General features: G+C 39.2%; 2 protein-coding genes and 1 long non-coding RNA gene across 4 annotated transcripts in view; 2 read left to right on the top strand and 1 right to left on the bottom strand.

Moving 5' to 3' along the window:
• Window positions 1-696: 696 nt before the first annotated feature.
• On the bottom strand, window positions 697-4,048 carry LOC122870375. The gene is made up of 3 exons (XR_006376574.1): window positions 3,948-4,048; window positions 1,072-1,197; window positions 697-814 (listed from the first exon to the last, which is right to left on the bottom strand). It is a non-coding gene; the product is annotated as an uncharacterized LOC122870375 (long non-coding RNA).
• Window positions 3,963-5,843, top strand: LOC122870374 (doublesex- and mab-3-related transcription factor A1-like). The gene is made up of 2 exons (XM_044184503.1): window positions 3,963-4,560; window positions 4,847-5,843. The coding sequence occupies exons 1-2, from the start codon at window positions 4,083-4,085 to the stop codon at window positions 5,623-5,625; spliced, it is 1,257 nt and encodes a 418-aa protein (XP_044040438.1). The 5' UTR covers window positions 3,963-4,082; the 3' UTR covers window positions 5,626-5,843.
• A 569-nt stretch (window positions 5,844-6,412) lies between these two features.
• The window catches only part of LOC122870373 (glucosidase 2 subunit beta-like), a 122,407-nt gene continuing 108,851 nt past the window's right edge, over window positions 6,413-19,968 (top strand). For both annotated transcript variants that reach the window (XM_044184502.1, XM_044184501.1), the window contains exons 1-6: window positions 6,413-6,637; window positions 6,928-7,044; window positions 8,196-8,291; window positions 10,369-10,426; window positions 11,411-11,528; window positions 15,841-15,970. In XM_044184502.1, coding sequence (XP_044040437.1) covers window positions 6,556-6,637; window positions 6,928-7,044; window positions 8,196-8,291; window positions 10,369-10,426; window positions 11,411-11,528; window positions 15,841-15,970 — 601 coding nt within the window. In that variant the 5' untranslated portion in view covers window positions 6,413-6,555. The remainder of the gene's footprint in view (window positions 6,638-6,927; window positions 7,045-8,195; window positions 8,292-10,368; window positions 10,427-11,410; window positions 11,529-15,840; window positions 15,971-19,968) is intronic.

Genomic DNA, 19,968 nt, shown 5'->3' with positions numbered 1-19,968 from the left:
ATCATAAATATCTGTGAATTGACATACTTACTACTTTCTTCATGAGTAGTTCCTGATTAACTATGAATTATCAGAATCATTAATTACTAATTACTTAATCATTAGTTACTGTTTTTGTGCACCTCCATGTCAAGTGACATACCATAACGGCCAGATAATCATGAAGTAATGAGGGATTACTTAGTAACTACTCAGTATGATGTACCACTTAACTAACACGGGGCACAAAAAGGGTACGCAATGGTCAGATAATCATGGAGTGGTTTGTTCACTCGTTCCTTAGTAACTACTCACAATTTTGTGTACTGTAAAAAGTACACAAAATTGTACACAAAAAGTCTTAACGTTTAAAGTGTAGCATTATATTATAATAGCTGAATCAGCAAAGTAACTAATAACTATAGCTGCCAAATAAAAGTAATATATTGAAAAGAACAATATTTCCCTCCAAAATCTAGTGGTGTAGAGTACAAAATAGAAATACTCGTGTAAAGTACAAGTATGTCAAAAGCACTTGAGTGAATGTGTTAGCCTGCAGTAACATTATTACTTTTACTTTGGTGTTATCAATGATTTTTAAAGACTAAATGTCACCTTTTTTTGTCGAACATCACAATGATTTTATTTTGGAACAAAACTCTACACTTACATATTGCAATGTGAATTTTTGCACCTCAAAGCGAGCTACTAATCTGATCCCCAGAGAAAGATGTGTGAGAATATTTCCGTAGGATGCTGGCAGAGGCGTAACTTATGCTCCAGGCGTTGTAAACAGAGACACCAAGTCCAACAGCACAGCAACAGTCAACATCCCCTGGCACAAAAATAAAAACAAGGGAAACAATCTTGAAAGCTCTACTAAAAGCAAAGTTTTTTGTTGAACTCCGCTGAGGCCACACACGTCACATGGAACACAAATCAGTTTACGCCGTTTTGTTGTTTTTCTTCTCCACAAAGCTTTAGTACAACAAAGTGTCAGTGACATGAAAGGGCAACAGTGGAGACTTGCATTCACAATAATGGGAAATTAAACTGGTTAAATCTGTCGATCACAGCAGTAACCCAACCAACCTGGTGGCCGTCATTGGTGGCCTTTCCCCCCTCAGCAGTGAAGTGGAGGCTACTGTGTGGCGCTTGAGTGACAAGGTTGTGAAGTGACGAGAAAGCAAACACACAAAGGTCAGGACGCTTCGCCTGCTGAAAGAGAGGGAAATCTGTTGGAACTTGAATGCTGTATTTTCAAAAACAATGTCTTGAAACTTAAGGCATTGAAATGTTTCCATGTCAGACTTGTGCCACGTGATGATTCTTTAGCATCTGTGATTCAGAGTTGGCAACAATAACATGATTTTCCCCCTTTGTGCATCAGAAGACTTTCATCTGCAGAGCAATAATCAAGGATATATAGCTGTTTGGATTAACAGTGTGACACTATATTATAATATGGAATCTGAATGTACAACATATCTTGACACTATAAAAGAAAAGAAATGTCCATATACCATGATTTACTGTTTAAGGATGGGCTTCTCTTCCTCTGCCCCCCCCCCATCTCTCTGACAGTGGGAGACATAATCTGGTTTTGTGAGATTTGTGAATAGATTAGCAGCCACCTTGCTTCAGATAAGAAGCTGCACTGATAAAGCCCTGTCCTATGAGACACATGATTGTGATTAAACATCATATCTGACATGAGCAGATCTGTTAAGAACACAATTAAGACACTGTCCAGCCATATCTACTCTTACCGCACTTGTAGCTGCTAATCCCTTCGTTCTGTGTTGGGGGTGAGGTTGAGAAATTCGGACTAAAAACAGCTCAACTGTGCAAACTGTGGAATTGGATTCAAGGTTTTCTATAATGCAGAGATAACAGTAGTGTATACTACTGGTTCTGTGTATTAGATTATGTTCAGATGGTGGAATGACACAAACCAGTTGAGAAATGACTTTGTCTCAAGGTGAAACTGAACTGGTTTGAAGGCACTTGAAACAACCAGCCTGGCTTGGCCTTGTAGTAATCCTATGATCCAGAGACAAACAGAAGAGGCAGTAAATAAGTAAATATGACACTACAGCTTTTATCCATAATCCAATTTATAGAGGCTTTTCCAAAACAGCTATTTTTGTCCCAATTTCCTCCTCTGGGTAATTAGAAATAAGACTGAAACAGAACCTTTCTAAAAGCTCACTATAGTGACACACACATTTACACAGGCTTTTCAACACCATGCTGCTTCCAGCCACCTTTCCTGCAAGAAAAGGCTATAACTGGTCCATATAAACCACCTAAGTGGTCTGTGTATTAAAAAAAAGCCAGGTGAGAGCAGCTTTATGTGCCTGGATAAACTTGCCAGCCACAAATCTAAACCTCAAATTCCACTTCACAGTGGATGAAATGATAAAAAGCTGCATGTGCGTCCACACAGCATCGGCATCACTGGCATTTATTTGTGTTTTTAGCATACGCATTCTTTGTTGATGGATGCATTTCAGATTATCTTCATGTCCTGCACAGCTGGAGTGAGTCTGTACCATCCCCTATCTATCAAGGCCCCATAACTTATGGAACATCTTTCTGCAAATAGCAGACTCATTTCTCATTATCGGGACCCTTTTGTTACGACAAATGCCTGTACACACATTGGTACGGATTTTGTGTTTTTGCACAACATGTGTTGGCTCTTTGCATATGCATATGCATGACTGTAATGGAGCACGGATCTGTCACTCATACGTTTTAGTTTCAATCATTTTAATCTTTTATCAGCAAGCTGAGACACCTACAACTCTGTACGTGTGGTAAGTAGTAATATTTAAGACTAATAATAGCTATGTCTGCGTCAAATGATTGTGTATTGTACCATAAGCAATTTTCATGGCCTTTGCTTAGCAGAGATGCCCCTCAGAGAATCATTATCTCAGTAAAACACAACAAGGGGGTTGAGTGCTTCCATCCGCTGCCACTTTAACCCACATCCATTATTCAGAGATAGTCTAGCGGAGTCAGAACTACAGGGAGACCAAGAGAAGCCACTGATGTCTCACTCTTACATCTCCTAATCATCTGGAGATAGCTGAGGATACTATCACTATGAACATTTTAGTTACTATTTTAGTGTCTGTTTGCACATGACATCTCAGAAAAGTACAAGCATATACTGTACACATACACAAAAGCAGTGAATGACAAAAAAAAAATAGTTGAGGGAGACAGTGTGTGTGACTAACTACATTTTAGTTATGTGTTTCCCTTGGTGACTGCCACTGTGTTTGTCACATTATGCTCAAGTTGTTTTCCATGTACTAATGGTAAGACAATCTGTTGCATGTAACTGGATCTGGTCTGAATGGAGAGAAATGAATGAAACATGTGACAAGGTGTGATTAGTTATCCACCCATCTTGCTGGGTGTTTGTTGACAGATGGCTCTTTTGTCAAGGTAATTTGTTCAACAGAATAACCAGGTAGATAATTACATGTTGCTTTTGTGGCTATTAGGGCAATTGTTGTGTTAAAAACATCCTAATAGCGAATATTCATTGCTCAGTAGGACAACTAAAAGGGGTCATTGTATCTAGCTGACCTGAGGCAGCATGTTGTTCTTTCCTTTTCGAAAAAGCTTGGTTTCTTGTTAACACCTGCTTCAACAAAGTCCCCAAAGTTTTGACTGGTGGTGCATATTAAACATAGTAAATCTTAAAGCAGCCAAAACTTGAATGCAAATCTGAATGTAATTTCAGATCACAATTTCTAAAAGTGCAGTTATAGATCATGCACAGTCTGGTCTTGGCGGACCTCACTTTTTCTTAAACTACAGCTGCATATAGGCTCAGTTGCATCAGATTAGACCACTATTCATCCGGGATGCAAATAAACACGATAGGATATTAGGAGGCTGGAGCGGAAAGGGGTGTGACGAGGGTGTTGTATTTCATGCCAAACCACCTGGAGAGGAGACACTTAAGGCGCGCTGGTTCAGGGTGTCAGCGGCAGTAGAGAGACGCCAGTCACTAAAGAAGGCCACCTCACTTGAATGACTACACTTGAATAACTGTACTGGACTTTGCATCCCCTCAGGTAATGGACAGCAGGATCAGACCGCTTGGCCTGGCCGGGCACACCGCCAACCCGCTCGGTGGCTTGCAGATGTCCCCTTCCCTCCTGCGCCCTCCGCCTCTCTTCCTCCGGGCTTGTAACCCCGCGCTGGAGAGGGGATACCCCCGCACCCCGAAGTGCGCCAGATGCAGGAACCACGGCGTGGTGTCCGCGCTGAAAGGCCACAAGCGCTTCTGTCGCTGGAGAGACTGCGTGTGCGCAAAGTGCACTCTGATAGCGGAGAGGCAGCGGGTGATGGCCGCGCAGGTGGCACTGAGGAGGCAGCAGGCTCAGGAGGAGAGCGAGGCCCGGGAGCTCCGGGTCTTGTACCCTGGCTCGGGGATCGGTGGGGAAACAGGGATCCCTCAGGGGTCACCCGTAGGCCCCGGGGTGCCAGCAGCCACCAGCAACACTCCGGCAGCTTCCAGTTTTGATGTTTTTGGAGCAGAGAACCAAAACTATGGTAAGTTAAAAGTAAAAAAAAAACAAACAAAACGTATTTGACCAATCTCTAAAAAGAAAGGAATTCCATCATTAAATTGCTTATGATACTAATTCACAGGTAGGCGTTGGTATTAGGCTATATCAGGTTTATTTGCAGTTTGAGTTACATTCACAAAAAATAGGCTAACTGCATATATATTGACTTTTATTGACTGCATTGTTTCGAGCATTTTACGCCCAACTGGGATGCAGGCAGATACTCAAATGATTTTAAACCACCTGTTTTTCTCTTGTCCACATTTCAGATGACAAACTGAGCAAGTACAACCTTTTTAACGGATTCATGGGTCGACCCCTCTTTGCACCCCACACCGCACGGCTGCCCTCCCCAAATGACGAGAAGGATCTGTCTCCAAACAGGGTCAGCGCCACTTCATTCCATGACGACAGCGCAAGTCCTTCCCCGGTGTTTGATCACACAGAGAGTCCAAGGAGGTCGCTCTCCTCCTCGGATCCGGAGTCAGGCAGCGAGTCGGAGAAACCCAAGGACTATCCGAGCATGGACCGGGACCCCACCGATATCATGGCCAAGATCTTCCCCCATCAGAAACGGGACATCCTGGAGTCTATGGTGAGAACGTGCAAAGGCGACATTGTCAGATCCATTGAACTGGTGTTGAGCTCCAAAGACAACAAAATAGACTCCGATAGCTTGTCTCTATCCAGTCACTCAAACGCGCTCAGGCCTTCAGTTGGACTGCCTGCAGCGCTTGGTGCTCTGGGGAACAAGTCTGCCTTCTCTCCGCTCCACATGCCACCGCCGGCAGCCGGGGGAGACAGCCTGTACGGGGTCGGCCCTCGCCTCGGTGTCAGCCCCTTACGTCTGGCCTATTCCTCTGCAAACGGTGGCATGGCAGGTTTCATGTCGCCATACATGACATCCGGACTGATGCCAGTGTTTCCACTGCGTCCACCCTTGGACTCCTATTCCTTCCCGGGCATGATGCGAGACCTGTCTTACCTTCAGAGCAAGGAGTCATTATGCAGTACAGGTCTTTACACACGACTTAACAGTGAAAAATGACAAATAAAAAATTGACACGTTCTAAAAAACAATTGTTATTCTTATTGTATACTGGCTGTCAGATTTTGCCTTAAATCGCCTTTCAAGTGCCTCAAACCAAGCTAAAGTGCTGATTGAAATCACTGCATTCTGACAATTTCCTTTTAAAACTTGACTGTTTTTTTAATAGTGTACATGTTGTAAAGAGTGTTTATTATTAATAAAGCTATCAAAAGGTGCTCTTGTTGCATATGTGTTCATGACCTTGTGCCAATATCATACCAAGATGACATCTATAAATGTTACAATGTAGTGAATGAGTGGAATGCCGATGGTCATTTAAGTGTTACATTTAATGAATGAGTTAAACTTCAGAACGTCAAAGCGTTATGTTATAATATAGTGAGAGTCACAGAATATGACCTAGTGAAGGCCACTACACCACAGGTGAGCTCAGTATTCAGTCAGTAGGCGTATGCGTTTGGTTCCCCCGTTTGCTCAGTACCTGCTGTGTTAATGCTAGTGAGGGATGCATATTTGATTACAGTTATTCGTCACGTTGCACTACGTGAACTTCTATTATGCATTCTTAAAGACTAGAAAACGTGAGAGATGTTTTTTCGAAATATTCGAAATTTAACTAGCTTTTAACTAGCTTTCCATTCCGTCTTTACATTTGGAAAAACGTCGATAAGTTTTAAAATACGAACATGAACAAGTGTTTTTCTTTCTCCGCCTCAGAAAGCCATTCTCACTCATGATTGGTCAAAGGAAGCACATGCGGCTCGGATAAAAACCAATAGAAAGCCTCAGATGCGTCACGAGACCGCATGTTTCAGGAAGTCAGGACATGGCCAGTTTAAATGTTGGATTTATATCATGAGTTTGAAACACCTTTGAGCGGGTTTTTGTGAGGCAAGAGGGAGGTAGTTTGCAATTCTGCCATCTGACATGCGTTTCCACATTATTATCGCCACTGTCTTTTGGTGTCATTTCGTAGAGTCGCGGAAAATAAGAGGGATATTTTCGTCCTGTAAGTTCACTGGCCCCTTCTAGCTAGCTTAAGGCTAAGTAGCTATCATCATATTTGTAAATAACAAACATGGTGTAATGTGCTGTAACTAACAGCTCCTTAGCTTTAACACAGACACCATGTTGCAAGTTCTTATGAGGTTGTCATCACTGCAGATAGTTTGCAACATGTAAAGTAAATGCTATAGATACAAAATATTGTTCAATGTCTACTCGTTTGTTTGGTTACATTAAGCTGCAGTTCAAGGTCATCAACATGCATCAGTATGTCATGTTTATATTCTGTCACAGACAAGCGGTTCTACAGGGAGAGGAAGTCCTTTCTGTGCATTGATGGGTCGAAAATCATCCCCTTTGAGCAGGTGAACGATGACTACTGCGACTGTGAAGATGGCTCTGATGAACCAGGTAAAAAGTTAACCACTGGTCGAGTGGGTGTCTGTTTACCAGTGTAGGTAGAATAAAGTGCAAACTGAGTGGCCACTGTGACCTCTGCACTGTTATTTTTTTTTAGTTTGTTGGAAAATAATATTTGTCTTGACCTTAATATTGTACTGCCATTTTAAGTTTCTCTTGTTAAATATCACCATGTAAATTTGTTGTTCCTTGGGGAATCAGAAGCCTCTAAACTGCTGCTGAGGCTGAACAATGAGGATGTGTTGCTGCTGTCAAAGAATATCAGAAATTAAAAGTATAAAAAGAAAGTATAAAAGTATATAGTATATATAAAAGTATAAAAAGTCCATTGTCTGTGGTGTAAACTTGTACGTGTTCAGTGTTTATCCGAGAAGATTACTGTGCTTTTTAAAGACATTGGATGGATACTACTGGGATAAATCCATCCCCTACCACTGTCTGCAACATAAGCACAAGCACCCTAATGAAATTCTCTACAAGTTACAGACAAAAGGGGGCAGCAAAAAAAGAGGTGAATGAATCAAAATTGAGCATGTTGGTAATATTATCTACCTACACGAAGATTTCAGAGTGATTGACCCCACATATTGGCAGCTGATGCAGCCAGTCCAGTGCAGTGGAAACAGGAGAATATAGAGGTAAACATTCCCCAGACCTCAGGTTTATACAGTTTGAGCTGTATCCAATTTCCATGTAGTAATTTAAATCATATTTGAGTATTGTAGTACTTTAACACTTTAAAAAACAAACTACAAAATGCAGTATATCACACTCAAAAGTCACAAAACAGTGGCCTTTTTAAAGTACACATATTATAAAAACAAGGCTAGAATTAGATTATAGTGCAAGCAGCTTTTTAGTGCTGCCACTACTGAACAAGGTTTTGAGGCAAACTCATTTTAGACTCTTAAACAGGTGAAAACCCAGGCTGTTTTGTTAACCCCCATTCCCACAAAAAAAATCATAAAACGACAACAAAAACAACTCCAGCATCATCAGCCTGTTAAAGGTTGAAAAGAGACTTACTATATGTTGCTCCCATCAGCCCTTGGATGTATTATAAATAGTTTTGATTAGATTTTTTTGTTTCTGAAAGTTAGTTTATTTATGCAGTGCTGACCTCTGCTCCTGCCCCCATGTAGGCACCTCAGCTTGTCCCCGTGGCCGATTCTACTGCACCAATCTGGGTTTCCGCCCACACTACATCCCATCATCGCGAGTCAATGATGGCATCTGTGGTAAGGCTTTTTATATTGCGTTATATTGGATGCAATAATACTCTCCTAAGAGGTGACTTTAACTTTCTTAATCTTTAATAAACTTTACACAGTCTTTTCAAGTGAGGCAATGGATCAACAATGTGTTTTGCTTCAGCCTTTTTTCAAGGACAACAAGGGTAGCACTGCAAGTGCTGTAGTGATAAACAGGTTTATTCTTGCAGAAAATTAATCGCTGTCTTATTTGTTCAAAATAGCTGGTCGAAAGGTTTGATGCCGAATGTGCTCTAATATCTTGCAACTTATTAATTACATATATAGCTATGAGGTTAAAGATTAAAATAGTTCACATCCCTTTTTTATCGGGTAAGAAGTTGTTCTGTTTGCTTTTGCCCTTTTTTGTGTGTTTTGCAAACATGGACAGGAATTCATATTCTACATGATGTCAAGAAGCTGACATGTTGGTGTACAAACTGTCACTCCTTTTGTAGTACAAACAAACAGATGAAGTAGACAGAGCAAACAAAACATGGCTCTCTAACACACACACATACAGACAGTTTTCCTTGAAAACATCCTGTCCTTTTCCTCAAGGCTTTTCTCCATTCTTTTTTTGTAAAATCTGCCACACTCTATGCCTAATCAGAAAGTTTTTCAGCCCCCCTTCGCATCCACTTTTGTTCTCCAGTAGCTCTCCATTTTGGATAAAATCAATACATTCCGTTGGCGACATCTCCCTTCTGTCACCAGTGCTTTCAGCAGCATTAGACGGCAGCATCTTGGGTAAAAAATTAAAGGAATGAAGAATGAAAGAGCAGTACTGGAATATTTCTCAAAGCCTCCTTCTTCCTGCCCTCCCTCCCTTTTATTCTACTCCCACCTGCCTTCTCATACCTTCCCTGCCTAGAATGGAGCCACTTAATAGGTAACACGTCGTCGCTTTTCCTCTTCGACTGGTTGTTGAGAGATTTTCATTGGCCTCCCGTTCTGGGCTGTAAAGCTCTTGTCCGGTCACCAATGGGGTTCTGGATAATTGAGAAATATCACACTGTGCCCACTCTCTTGGGTGAAACATCTGAGCAAAAGCCAGATCTGAGCACTTACAAAACACCATGCAGCTGATCTTATAAGTGGTTGATCTCAAGAGACCCACTCTGAACCAGAGAGCGATAGATATCATGCAGACAAAAAGATCTTACCTTCACCGAGGATGAAAAGTGACTGGCTAGATCAACAATATCTGCACTCAAGAGAATATACATTTGTCAGTTTTAGCAGTGTGATGTACGCCCGCTAGGTATGCCATTTAATAGGTGTTATTGGTCAATATTGGCAATTAGTGCTAATATCAGAATTACATGGAAATCCAGCACAATGTGGGGCTTATTTAGGGCTGCAACTAACAATTATTTTCATATTGATTTAAAGGAATATACACTTACATATAAATCATTTTATCTATAAATTGTCAGAAAATACTGAAAAATGGCCATTATATTTTCCCACAACACAAGATGACATCTTCAAATGTCTTGTTTTGTCCAAAACTCCAAAATATTTAGTTATCTTCTATATATGACAAAGAACAGCAGCAAATCCTCACGTTTGAGCAACAGGAACTAGTGAATATTTGGCATTTTTTCCTGAAAAATTACTGAAACGATGAATCGATTATCAGAATAGTTTCATCTATTTGACGAATCAATTAATTGACAGTTTTTTTTTTCAGCTCTACTCTCATTACACCATATCTTGTTTTTGAACAACCATGTCACTAAATGGTTATAAAAATGATGTCTTGTATGTAGGAAAGCAAAAGATTGTATCGGTCAAATCTTCCCTTTTTTTAGGAGCAAAAGTGAGTGATACTATGCTCCAAAAGTGCCTGAAAATAAATGATTTACATTTGTCGATAATGTGTTTTTCTTGAGTATTGTTTTTAACTTCTGTGTTCATTTCTATTGCCAGATTAGGCTATGTATTGATCACATCATTTAGAATAAAGTCATATTGCTCACCTCTCCTTGCTGATAATGTTCAATGCTCTTCTGTTCTCTTGTATGTGCATTGGATTGGTTTCTCCTGCGTCTCGTGCCAGATTGCTGCGATGCTTCCGATGAATACAACAGCCACGCTCACTGCCAGAACACTTGCTGGTCAGTTGAATCAAAACTGAGATTCAATATTTATAAAATAACACATGCAGATTTTGACTCAAAATGTGGGATTAGAGGCCCATGCATAGCTAAAGACAAAAATAATTTAACCACTCCATTCTGTTTGGGAAATGTAAACAGTACGTTTTGGACAATTTGATTAAAAAATGCAGATCTTCCTAAATCCAAGCTGTCTTTAACATAAGGGTATTTATCATAGCATCAGTGTGATAGACTGTTCACTTGCTGCACTCATGTGATAGTGACTCATTCACTGTTCCACCAGGGGGCATGGTGTCACTATGATTTAAAAAGTTCAAACCTTCTCTTGTAATGTATATGCATCACAATATTGTTTGAAGAGTTCATCCATGATAAAGACAGATCTGACTCACCACCTCCATTAGACTTTCCTTTTCGCACTGTAAATTGTACTTTCAATAACCCCATCCAGAGGTGTTTTTAATGGAGATAATTTACTTTCTACAGGATATAAATTACACACTGCATAGATGGTAGTTCTTTGAATAAAAATACGTGAATAAAACGCAGGCTCCTGCCAGTCATATTTATTATCATCATCTTCTCTGAGCTGCACTGCAAAGATTGACCATGCTATGATGCTGAAATGTAGCCTGCTGTGTAAATGTAACTTCTAATACAGTAACCCACTTCTTTTGTTGACAGTCTTCTGTTATTTCATTCACTGCCATTCGCCCCAAAACCACATACTAGCAGAGTATATCTCATTATGTTTTTACAAAGTCCACACTCATATTGTGTTTGCCAGGCTTCAAAAACAATTTAGTTCAGCCACAGAGCATCAGCTCCCATCTTATTTACTCTTCTATTTCCCATTTGGATTCCTGCTGCATTGTGGGCCCTTAAAAATTGGATTGCACCATCTCAGTGACCGTAGCAGGGGTGGTCGACGTTTTCTCGGTAATGATGGAACTATGCATCCTCTGTCTCGCTTTCCTCCAGGAATCTGGGACAGAGAGAGAGAGCATACGTGGAGGGCCAGATGAGGACCTTGGACGAGGGTCTGCAACTCAAGCAGCAACTGATTGAGGAGGGAGTGCTGCTCTGGAGGGAGAAACAGGTACACTGTATTCTGCTGAAGTAACTACTACCGTATGGCATGTAGTAGTACTAGAGGATAGTCATCAGGGTTTTCCTTCAAAAGCTTCATCCTGTTCCTGTCGGGAGAAAACCAGTGACTTTCACTTGTGTGTTTTTCACTGCTTTTCAAACTTTACTTTGACTTGCACAAAATTAGGTTCATCAAGTGGTCTATGGCAGCCTATATTTTAACTTAATCCCTAGATCAGTAGAAAACAGGTGACCTTACATTGTTGGGAAATGGAAACACCTTAAATGTTGAGGTTTAATACATGAAGTACCAAAAGATATTTCAGAATTTACAAAACGCAAATGGTTAGATAACTATTACAGTGACATTTACCTTTTAAAATACTTTGAGTGGGTTTCTACATAACAAAACGGTGTGTGATAATATATTGTGTTTGTACGGCAGTTTGGCCCTTTGAACAGTGTATGATCAACAATTCTAAAAACGTATGATAATTTCTGCATATCATAGTTTCAGGAGGGAAGGAAGGAAGTTTCTTTCTAAATATTCATCATATGTTGACTATATCAGTTGTGTATTACAGAAAACTGACCCTAGATCTGCCATAAATGATGCGGCGCAGCTAATTTCTGGCTGCACTACATTCAGTGAATTTATTTTACTCTGGAATATTTGGTCGTTCATATCTTTTGTTAATGTAGTTTCTGTGCATAGATATTTTTCCGTTTTTTTCAATAGATTCAATTAACTTTTTTAACCGTGACTACTTGTGCTGCCACTCAGCAACTGTTGTGTTGTTACCTGACTTGCTAGCTAACACACTTGACTGATAGGGACGTAAAGGGACGTAATTTACTTTTATATGTTTTATACACATATACATGTTCATAACATCTGCTTATACAGACGTCTGCTGTGCCGTTTCCAACACCAGCCTCAGCCTTCTGCGTTAGTTTAGGTAGTTGCCATGCCACCGTGCAATGTTCACTATTTTCTAGCTCTAACAACTGTCAAAAACCATTTTTCCAGCCACTAATTAACATGCATCACTGTGTTTTAGTTGATCATTTTATGCCATTTTTTAGCATAACAAACATATCGCTATATTATGATTTATATTCAAAATGTATCATGTCACTTATCCAAACAGTTCTAATCTCTAGTCATCCATAACTCATAAACATCATCATATTCTTCTCCTGCCGTAAACGTTGTGTTTTACTGTATCTCTTAAGGATTTGCAATCACTCTGAAGCAGTAAGGAGTAAATGGCTGGGGGTAAGTTGGCACAAGGAAACAAGTACCTAAGTGATCAAGCCCATTTTGAATCAACATGCTCCTTTACAGAGCTTCAAGATAAGCAGAAACTGCTTCACAGTTTTTCCTCTACTCTCCATTTGCACATTTTGTTCAACAAGCACTAGGCCAAATTAGAAACTGGATCCCTGGAGTTCAGCGCAAATTAAATTGGTAAATTTGGCAGCTGAGGATCTCTTTAGATGTTTGTAAGTTATATTTAATGGTTCAGTGGTCTCATTACTTAATGCATTATCTTAATTTAGGATATACAAGTTGCCCTCACTACACTGTTTGATGGTCAGGTGTAACAAGTATTGCTTGTTGCACATATAAAGATATTTTTCCTTTTTTAGTGCATTAGTAATAGAAAACTGAAAATTGTAAGACCAGAGTATTGTTCAACATGTGGTTATGGTCATTTTAAAATATGTGTTTGGGATTCTGAAGGATTCATTGCCAGGTGAATAATGTTGCTGCAGCACATTTCACAGTTCTCCATCTTTATTTCAAGGTATTTCGAAGCACTTTACAGCACCATTTGTGTAAAAAAAAAAAAATAATAAAAATTACACACTTGTAATGGAAGTTGAAAAGATACCACACACCGAAGGCCATTTTTTGTCACACACATGCGTAATTTGCTAGCTGATGGTCTCTGAGTGTGTACCTTGCACTCTTCTTTTCTGTTCTGTCCTTCCTGGCCCCGCCCCATGTTCTTTTCTGTAGCGGCTGATTGGCAGATCGAGGCTGAAGTGTCACCCAGCCCTCCTAGCCAAGCCACACATTGTGATCTTCTTCTCTCAGTGCGTCTCTGTTGATACGGCAGGGTTACCTCAGGGGCCTCGTCTCGTAAACCTTACACAATGACTCAACAGTGAACTCTTCCTGCGGTTCAAGGGTTAAAGACGAATCTGCTGTTTAAAGAAACAGGATGCGAGAAAACTTTTCAATCAAATTAGAAGCCTTTACGCAATGAAAGCTGAGAGTAGCATGTCAGCACTGCGTTCCCTAGAACCAGCAGAAATAGGAATGCTGCGGTTAATTAAATACAAATTAGTATTCAATAAAATCCTCATTCAGGAGATTTGTGATTATCCTTCTGTTGATTGGCCCACTGTAAGTGTACATTTTAAAGCAGGGACTGTTGTGCAGCATTTGCTAGTCCTCAATCCTTTAAAAAAAAAAAAAAGAAAATGTTTCTCTTCTTAATATAGCTTTGTCTGAATTTTGTCAGGATTTCAGAGGAACATTCGGTGCTTTTTCTATCCAAACTGTACTACAGTTTTTTAAGAGTTAACACAGCAGGGAGAAATCTCAAACACTGTGTACTGAATCAGCACTCCTTGATCTTTTAAAACAAAAAACAGTATCATTTTTACTCATCACTATTGGAATATTGCTTATTTTTTCAGATTAATATGTGACTAAACAGTTATTCGTCGTTATGGAGCTCAGATTTTTCAATGCAGTTCATCGAAACACAAACACTGTGTTTTATACAGTATTTTAACACTGGAGGAAACGTTTACATGTTATGGGTGTTTTTCACAAGTAAATATGTTCTTGTACACTCAAAATGGAGCCCATAAATCACTGCAGCAAACTGAAGGTGGCTAAGCAAGCAGCGTGGCCTAGAAAGGTAGTCATCCCTATCCGAACCAAGGAGAATCCATCACTGCATTATGAGAGTCTCTGAGGAGACATCAGAAGGCAGTATTGACGCACGCACGCACGCACGCACGCACACACACACACACACACACGCACACACACACACGTACGTACGTAAACAAGGAGCTGCTGCTCTTTCATATTAATTGGTCCATTACAGAGAGTGATCATAGGTTATGCTTGGTTGTCAAAAGCTGTCATTTTTGGTGTGACAACAACACCTCCTGAAGCAAGTGATTTAAATAGTCTGTTGTGCAGGCCTGACTGCTGATGTACAAGTTTTTGTATATACATGGGCAGGTTGTGGTCTGGAGGTAGATACATTGATGCATAAAGAAAGAGAAGGTCGGAGAAGAAGATAAGAACAGAGACAGATTCAATCCTAAAAACAGTTGAAAAACTGTTAATTTTAATTCAGGTACTACTTTCTATAAATGCTTTTGAGGCTCTAAGTCAATTGTCCTCTTATCAACAGTTGTGTTGTTTCACTATATCTGTTGACTGTCAATGTTATATTCCTCAAAGTGCTTTGAGCTAAATGCTAACATAAGCATGCTAACATGCTCACAGTCACAATACTAACATGCTCATGTTTTCCAGGTAAAATGTTTACTATGTTCACCGTCTTAGTTTAGTGTGTTAGCATGCTAACATTAGCTAATTAGCATTAAACACAAAGTACAGCTGAGGCTGTCTACATTTCTACATTTACTATGCTAAATCTGCATTGCAAGCCTTAATGACCAGTTTCAAAATATTGCTTGGATCTTTTCTTTGTTAGACTGTTAACATTATGTTTTCTATGTGGCCAATGTCCAATACCAGTATCTTGAACACTCCTGAAGTGATCAATAACAAACACAGATAAGACATCTTGTATGCTGATATGCAAAATCAATGTCATTGTACAGTATATGGTGTTTGGTTAGTGTCGTTTGTGTCACTTTACCAACAAATGGAGCCAAGATTTAAATTATGAGATTGGAGCTAAGAGTGGTGGAAATGTTACATGTGTGATTGAAATGTTCAGAATTTCAAGATGGTAATGGCTATTTTCATTTTTGGCTTTTGGACATTTTTCAGATTTAGGACCATATCTTAAAGTGGCCCACTTTAGAATTTGAAATTGTATTTTCTCTCTATATATGTGACACAAATGAGGGATGACATCAGGAAAAAATATCAGGAAAGAAGTTTGATTGTGCCACTTCTTTGCAGACTGCTTGTAAACTGGAAAAGCATGACACTAACAAACTGTACGATAACTGTGAATGAATAGTATGAAAGTGTCAGTTTGCCATGTTATGCTGACCTTAGACGTTGTGTTTGTCTCTATATCATCTCTCTTAAGGCCCAGCTCAGAGAGCTTCAGCAGGTAGCCGAGGACCTACAGATCAAATTAGAGGAACACAGAAGGAGGAAACACGAGGCCGACCAACTCAAAGAGCAAACATTAAAGGCGCTGGAAGCAGGGGACAGTGGTAAGTGTCCTGCCACGATTTGGTTTGAGTCCATTCAATTTGCTCAATCGATAGAATTACTTCAGCTTGTGGATATAGTTAGGTCATTGTTACGGCGACCACAGGGCAGCTTCCATTTTATTTCAGCTCAGCCTTACATTGAACAAAAGTAAATTGACCTTAGCGCCTCAGGCCCGATGGTCAGGATGACAAATGGTAGAACATCAGAAATGACTGGAAGGGTTAAATACAGATGCCTGTGCCATTCAAATAAATGGACTAGGAGAGGAGTGCTGAGCAATAGCATATTGCAGTCCCACAGCTCTCCTTTTACGTTCCTCAAACCTTCAGAGAGAAGTTTCTTATGACTCATAGGAAAATTCCCTTATCGCTCCAAGCACTAGCTGGCTTGGCATTTAAGTGACGTTTAGATTTGCGTATGTGAATGTACAGAAAGTTTTGGGGCTGGATAGGAAATGGGTTCAATCATTTTTACACTGAAGTCCATAAGGATTTAGAATCATTACGTGTGTGTGTGTGTGTGTGTGTGTGTGTGTGTGTGTGTGTGTGTGTGTGGAAGGCAGGGGATAGAGATTGGTGGAGGTAAATTAGCTCAAAGTTTTTTAGATTGTAGCAGAATAAATATTTACATATTCCCATTTATAATGACCTATAAAAACACACACCTTTAACACTAATAGGAAACTGGCACACAATCCATATGTTTTGTAATTTTACAAGGGTCATTTCTTTTGTCTTTTTAACATTCTATTGTTTGAATGTCAGTATACCAAACAAAATGCATCAAACAACACATTTATTCGGAATAATGTAATTTGTCTACTTTGCCTCCTTTACTTCTATTACTGCTCATCTTCAGGCCGTAGCAACCATCAATTTTCATTTCCATGTTCGCGTTGGCATGTCTTGTCCATTTTGGCTATCCATCTAAGCTTTAATTATGCAGTTCTAATGACCGTTTGTGTGTATGTGTGTGGTAGCCTCTGTGTGTTGAAGTTGAAGGGAAGTTTCAGTGACTTAAAGGCTACTTATCTAGCCATTTTCCTGCCTACAACCTATGACATTCCATGTTGATTAATAGTTGAATTTTAGTGAATAAGCACCTTTAATCTGCCAAAAGTGCAACCCAGCAAACACTTGATTTCACTCCCAGAGTAAAAAAATGCACACAGTACAAGTGAAGTAATCATTAAGGAATTATTTTCCCAATGTGTAACTTTTATATTTGATGGAATTCTTAATGTGATCTGGCTAATGCATCGCCCTGAGCTTGTTTTTAAAAAAATACTTTTTCAGAAGAGCAACCTAAGCAGTTGTGAATTTACTACCTTTTTAAATTGCTATTTGTCTGATAAAGTGCAAGGCAACAGTTAGGGATCACTTACACTACAGTTTTTAAATGATGTAGTTTCTTACCAATAACATATCATTGCTAACATCACATTTTACATTGATCACACCCATATTCAAACCAACTTGCATGCCTTATTTCCAGGTCTCGAATATTTCTTGGATTACAAAGCTCCTCAAAAAAAATATTATGAAGTAAATGGCTGCAGTTTTCTCCATGTTTTTATAACTCTTAACATTATGTAATTTTGCCATCATGACCTGTCAACTGAATGTCAGGCCAGAGGACCCCTAGACCTCCTTTCATCCCTTATGCGCTGACTAATACACACATGCATATTGTTAAACCTTTTAAAACCCTAAAAGATCCTTAAACTACAGAGGACCCATGAGGACAAATATTGAGTTGTCTCAATTAAATATAGGAACATCACAACAAAGAAACATCTTGTCTTTCCCTTTATGACCTGTCAATAGCTTGTCTCAAAATAGAAATGAAAAGCCAGAAGAACAAGCAGCTGAGCCTGCAAAGTAGAACTTAACAGTCTTTCCCTTTACTGCTGCTGTCGCTCAAACATGTCTCCCGGGCTTCATGCACAGTTATTGAGAAGTTTTAAAGGGCCAGGTTATTTGTACCCTCAAAGAAAATTGCAGTTTCTCATGGTGCAGTGCTTTTGGTACGATGAAACAATAATTGCAGGACTTGGAGCATTGGAGATATTGGATATTGTTATTACAGTAAGAGTTACCCTATTTTATTTAGCATGAGAAAATTATATTCCAAGAGTTTTTAAAGCTTTTTTGTGCACTTGCCGTAACACAGTCCAAGAAATAATGCACATAATGTATGAATATTACATTTTCAGGATACAGAAATATTGCGCATTGTCATTTCATTAGCTAGCTCTGTATTTACGATTCTTTCACATTTTGCAAAGCATGTTGGGAAATCTGATTAAATCCTCATTGAATAACAAAGACTTGGCTGTTCCTGAGAAATCAGAAAGGACACTGATCATGTGTGCTTGTTTTTGAAAACAATCCTTTTTAATGCCAACCTCAATAAGCTAGGTTCACATGGAGGCCTCTTCCTTCTCTGATGATGTTTATTTGATATGATCCCCTCATATTGAGACGTACTGTATTTTATGTCCGTTACTGTCTTTAATGGTACCGCCCAGTATGCAAAGCTACACTGTTTCGGAGTTCACCCACAGTTTGAGGGGATTTCCTCAAGTTCATCGTTAATCCAGCAGTTGACCTGATTTCTCTAGCGGACCGTCTTGCAAACCACCTCCGTACTACTCATGTGTTCCAAAGGAACGTGAGTGCAGTTAGACTCCCTATAGCATAAATTAAGTGTACTGAGAAGGCAGGATGCCTCGGCAGTCAACCCAGCTTAGTTTGTTGTAATCATACCACACCACCTGCACAACATTTCCACACTGAATCCTGAAACTTTACCACGGAAAACGTTTTTTTAATTTACACAGTTTTGATGTTTCTTAGTTTTCTTAGATAAACTGCACATTTTGTATGAACCAAATGTGAGAGATATCAAATCAGTCATTTCACAGTTATATCAAATATGGACATAATTAATGATCTGTCCATTTGAATATGAGAATCATGCAATTTCACCTCAAAATTACATCTGTATTTGACGTAATTTCATCATGTTGATTCTTGTTCATATTTCAATTTTAATGTACTTCAAAGTGTCTGATTGGTTCCAACAATACAGTCATGCAGAATGATAAGACAATGTCAGAGACATATTCATTCATACATTGACCTGAAAGTGGTAGACCCATAGCAGAGTGTAAATGTTAATTATTACATAGTCAGATATGTCATTTTTATTCATGCAGTTTCTCCATCCCTTTTTGAATAATTTTTGTCATTAGCAATTCATAAAAACAGAAAATAGTACCGTGTTCTTATCAGATGGTATCGTTAATAAATAAATAAGGAAACCACATGGGCATTAATTTGGTATAAGAAGGTGTGGCACTTAAAGTAAATCCTCATAGAAGAACAAAATTTGTTCCCCTGCCATACATTAGCCTAAAGGAAATCATTATTGTTTGTAAGGGAAGATGATTATTGTTTTTACCATGTTAATAAAGACATTTGACTAATTATCAGAGGAGACCTAGAGGCATAGAAGTATTAAATCAAAATATATATATATATATAATAGTGTAAATATGGAAACATGTTTTTTTCCATTCTTTATCAAGTTGCAGGTCCCCAAATTATCCTTTGACCCCAGTTTCAGAATACGACCTTCCCTCAGCCCATCAGGTCGTGCTAACCCTGCTAGTGAGTTTAATGAGTGACTCATATTTTTGTCAGACAGGTTTGCAGTCTGTCTACCTCTTCTCATAAAATACAGACCTTTGCTGTTTTTGCTTCTCTCTGGTGTTCTGACACATTTGGGATATAGTACATTCAACTTGTACATGGGCACTCTTTTGCAGGCTTAAATGTCTAGTTAGCTAAAGTTACGGTCAGTCACGTTTTCAATTTGTTGAGGGGAAAAAAGGTCCAATTAATTTAATAATGAGGTATCTGTGTTTAATTCGAAAGAGATTTTCAAAAACTATATTAGAGAGTTAGAAAGTTGAATCCTGCCTTATAGAATA

Source organism: Siniperca chuatsi, linkage group LG22, assembly GCF_020085105.1.
Source record: "Siniperca chuatsi isolate FFG_IHB_CAS linkage group LG22, ASM2008510v1, whole genome shotgun sequence".
In the NCBI taxonomy this organism is placed as follows: Eukaryota; Metazoa; Chordata; class Actinopteri; order Centrarchiformes; family Sinipercidae; genus Siniperca; species Siniperca chuatsi.
Note: the sequence above shows the minus strand (reverse complement) of the source record. Positions and strands in the feature narration are given on the sequence as shown.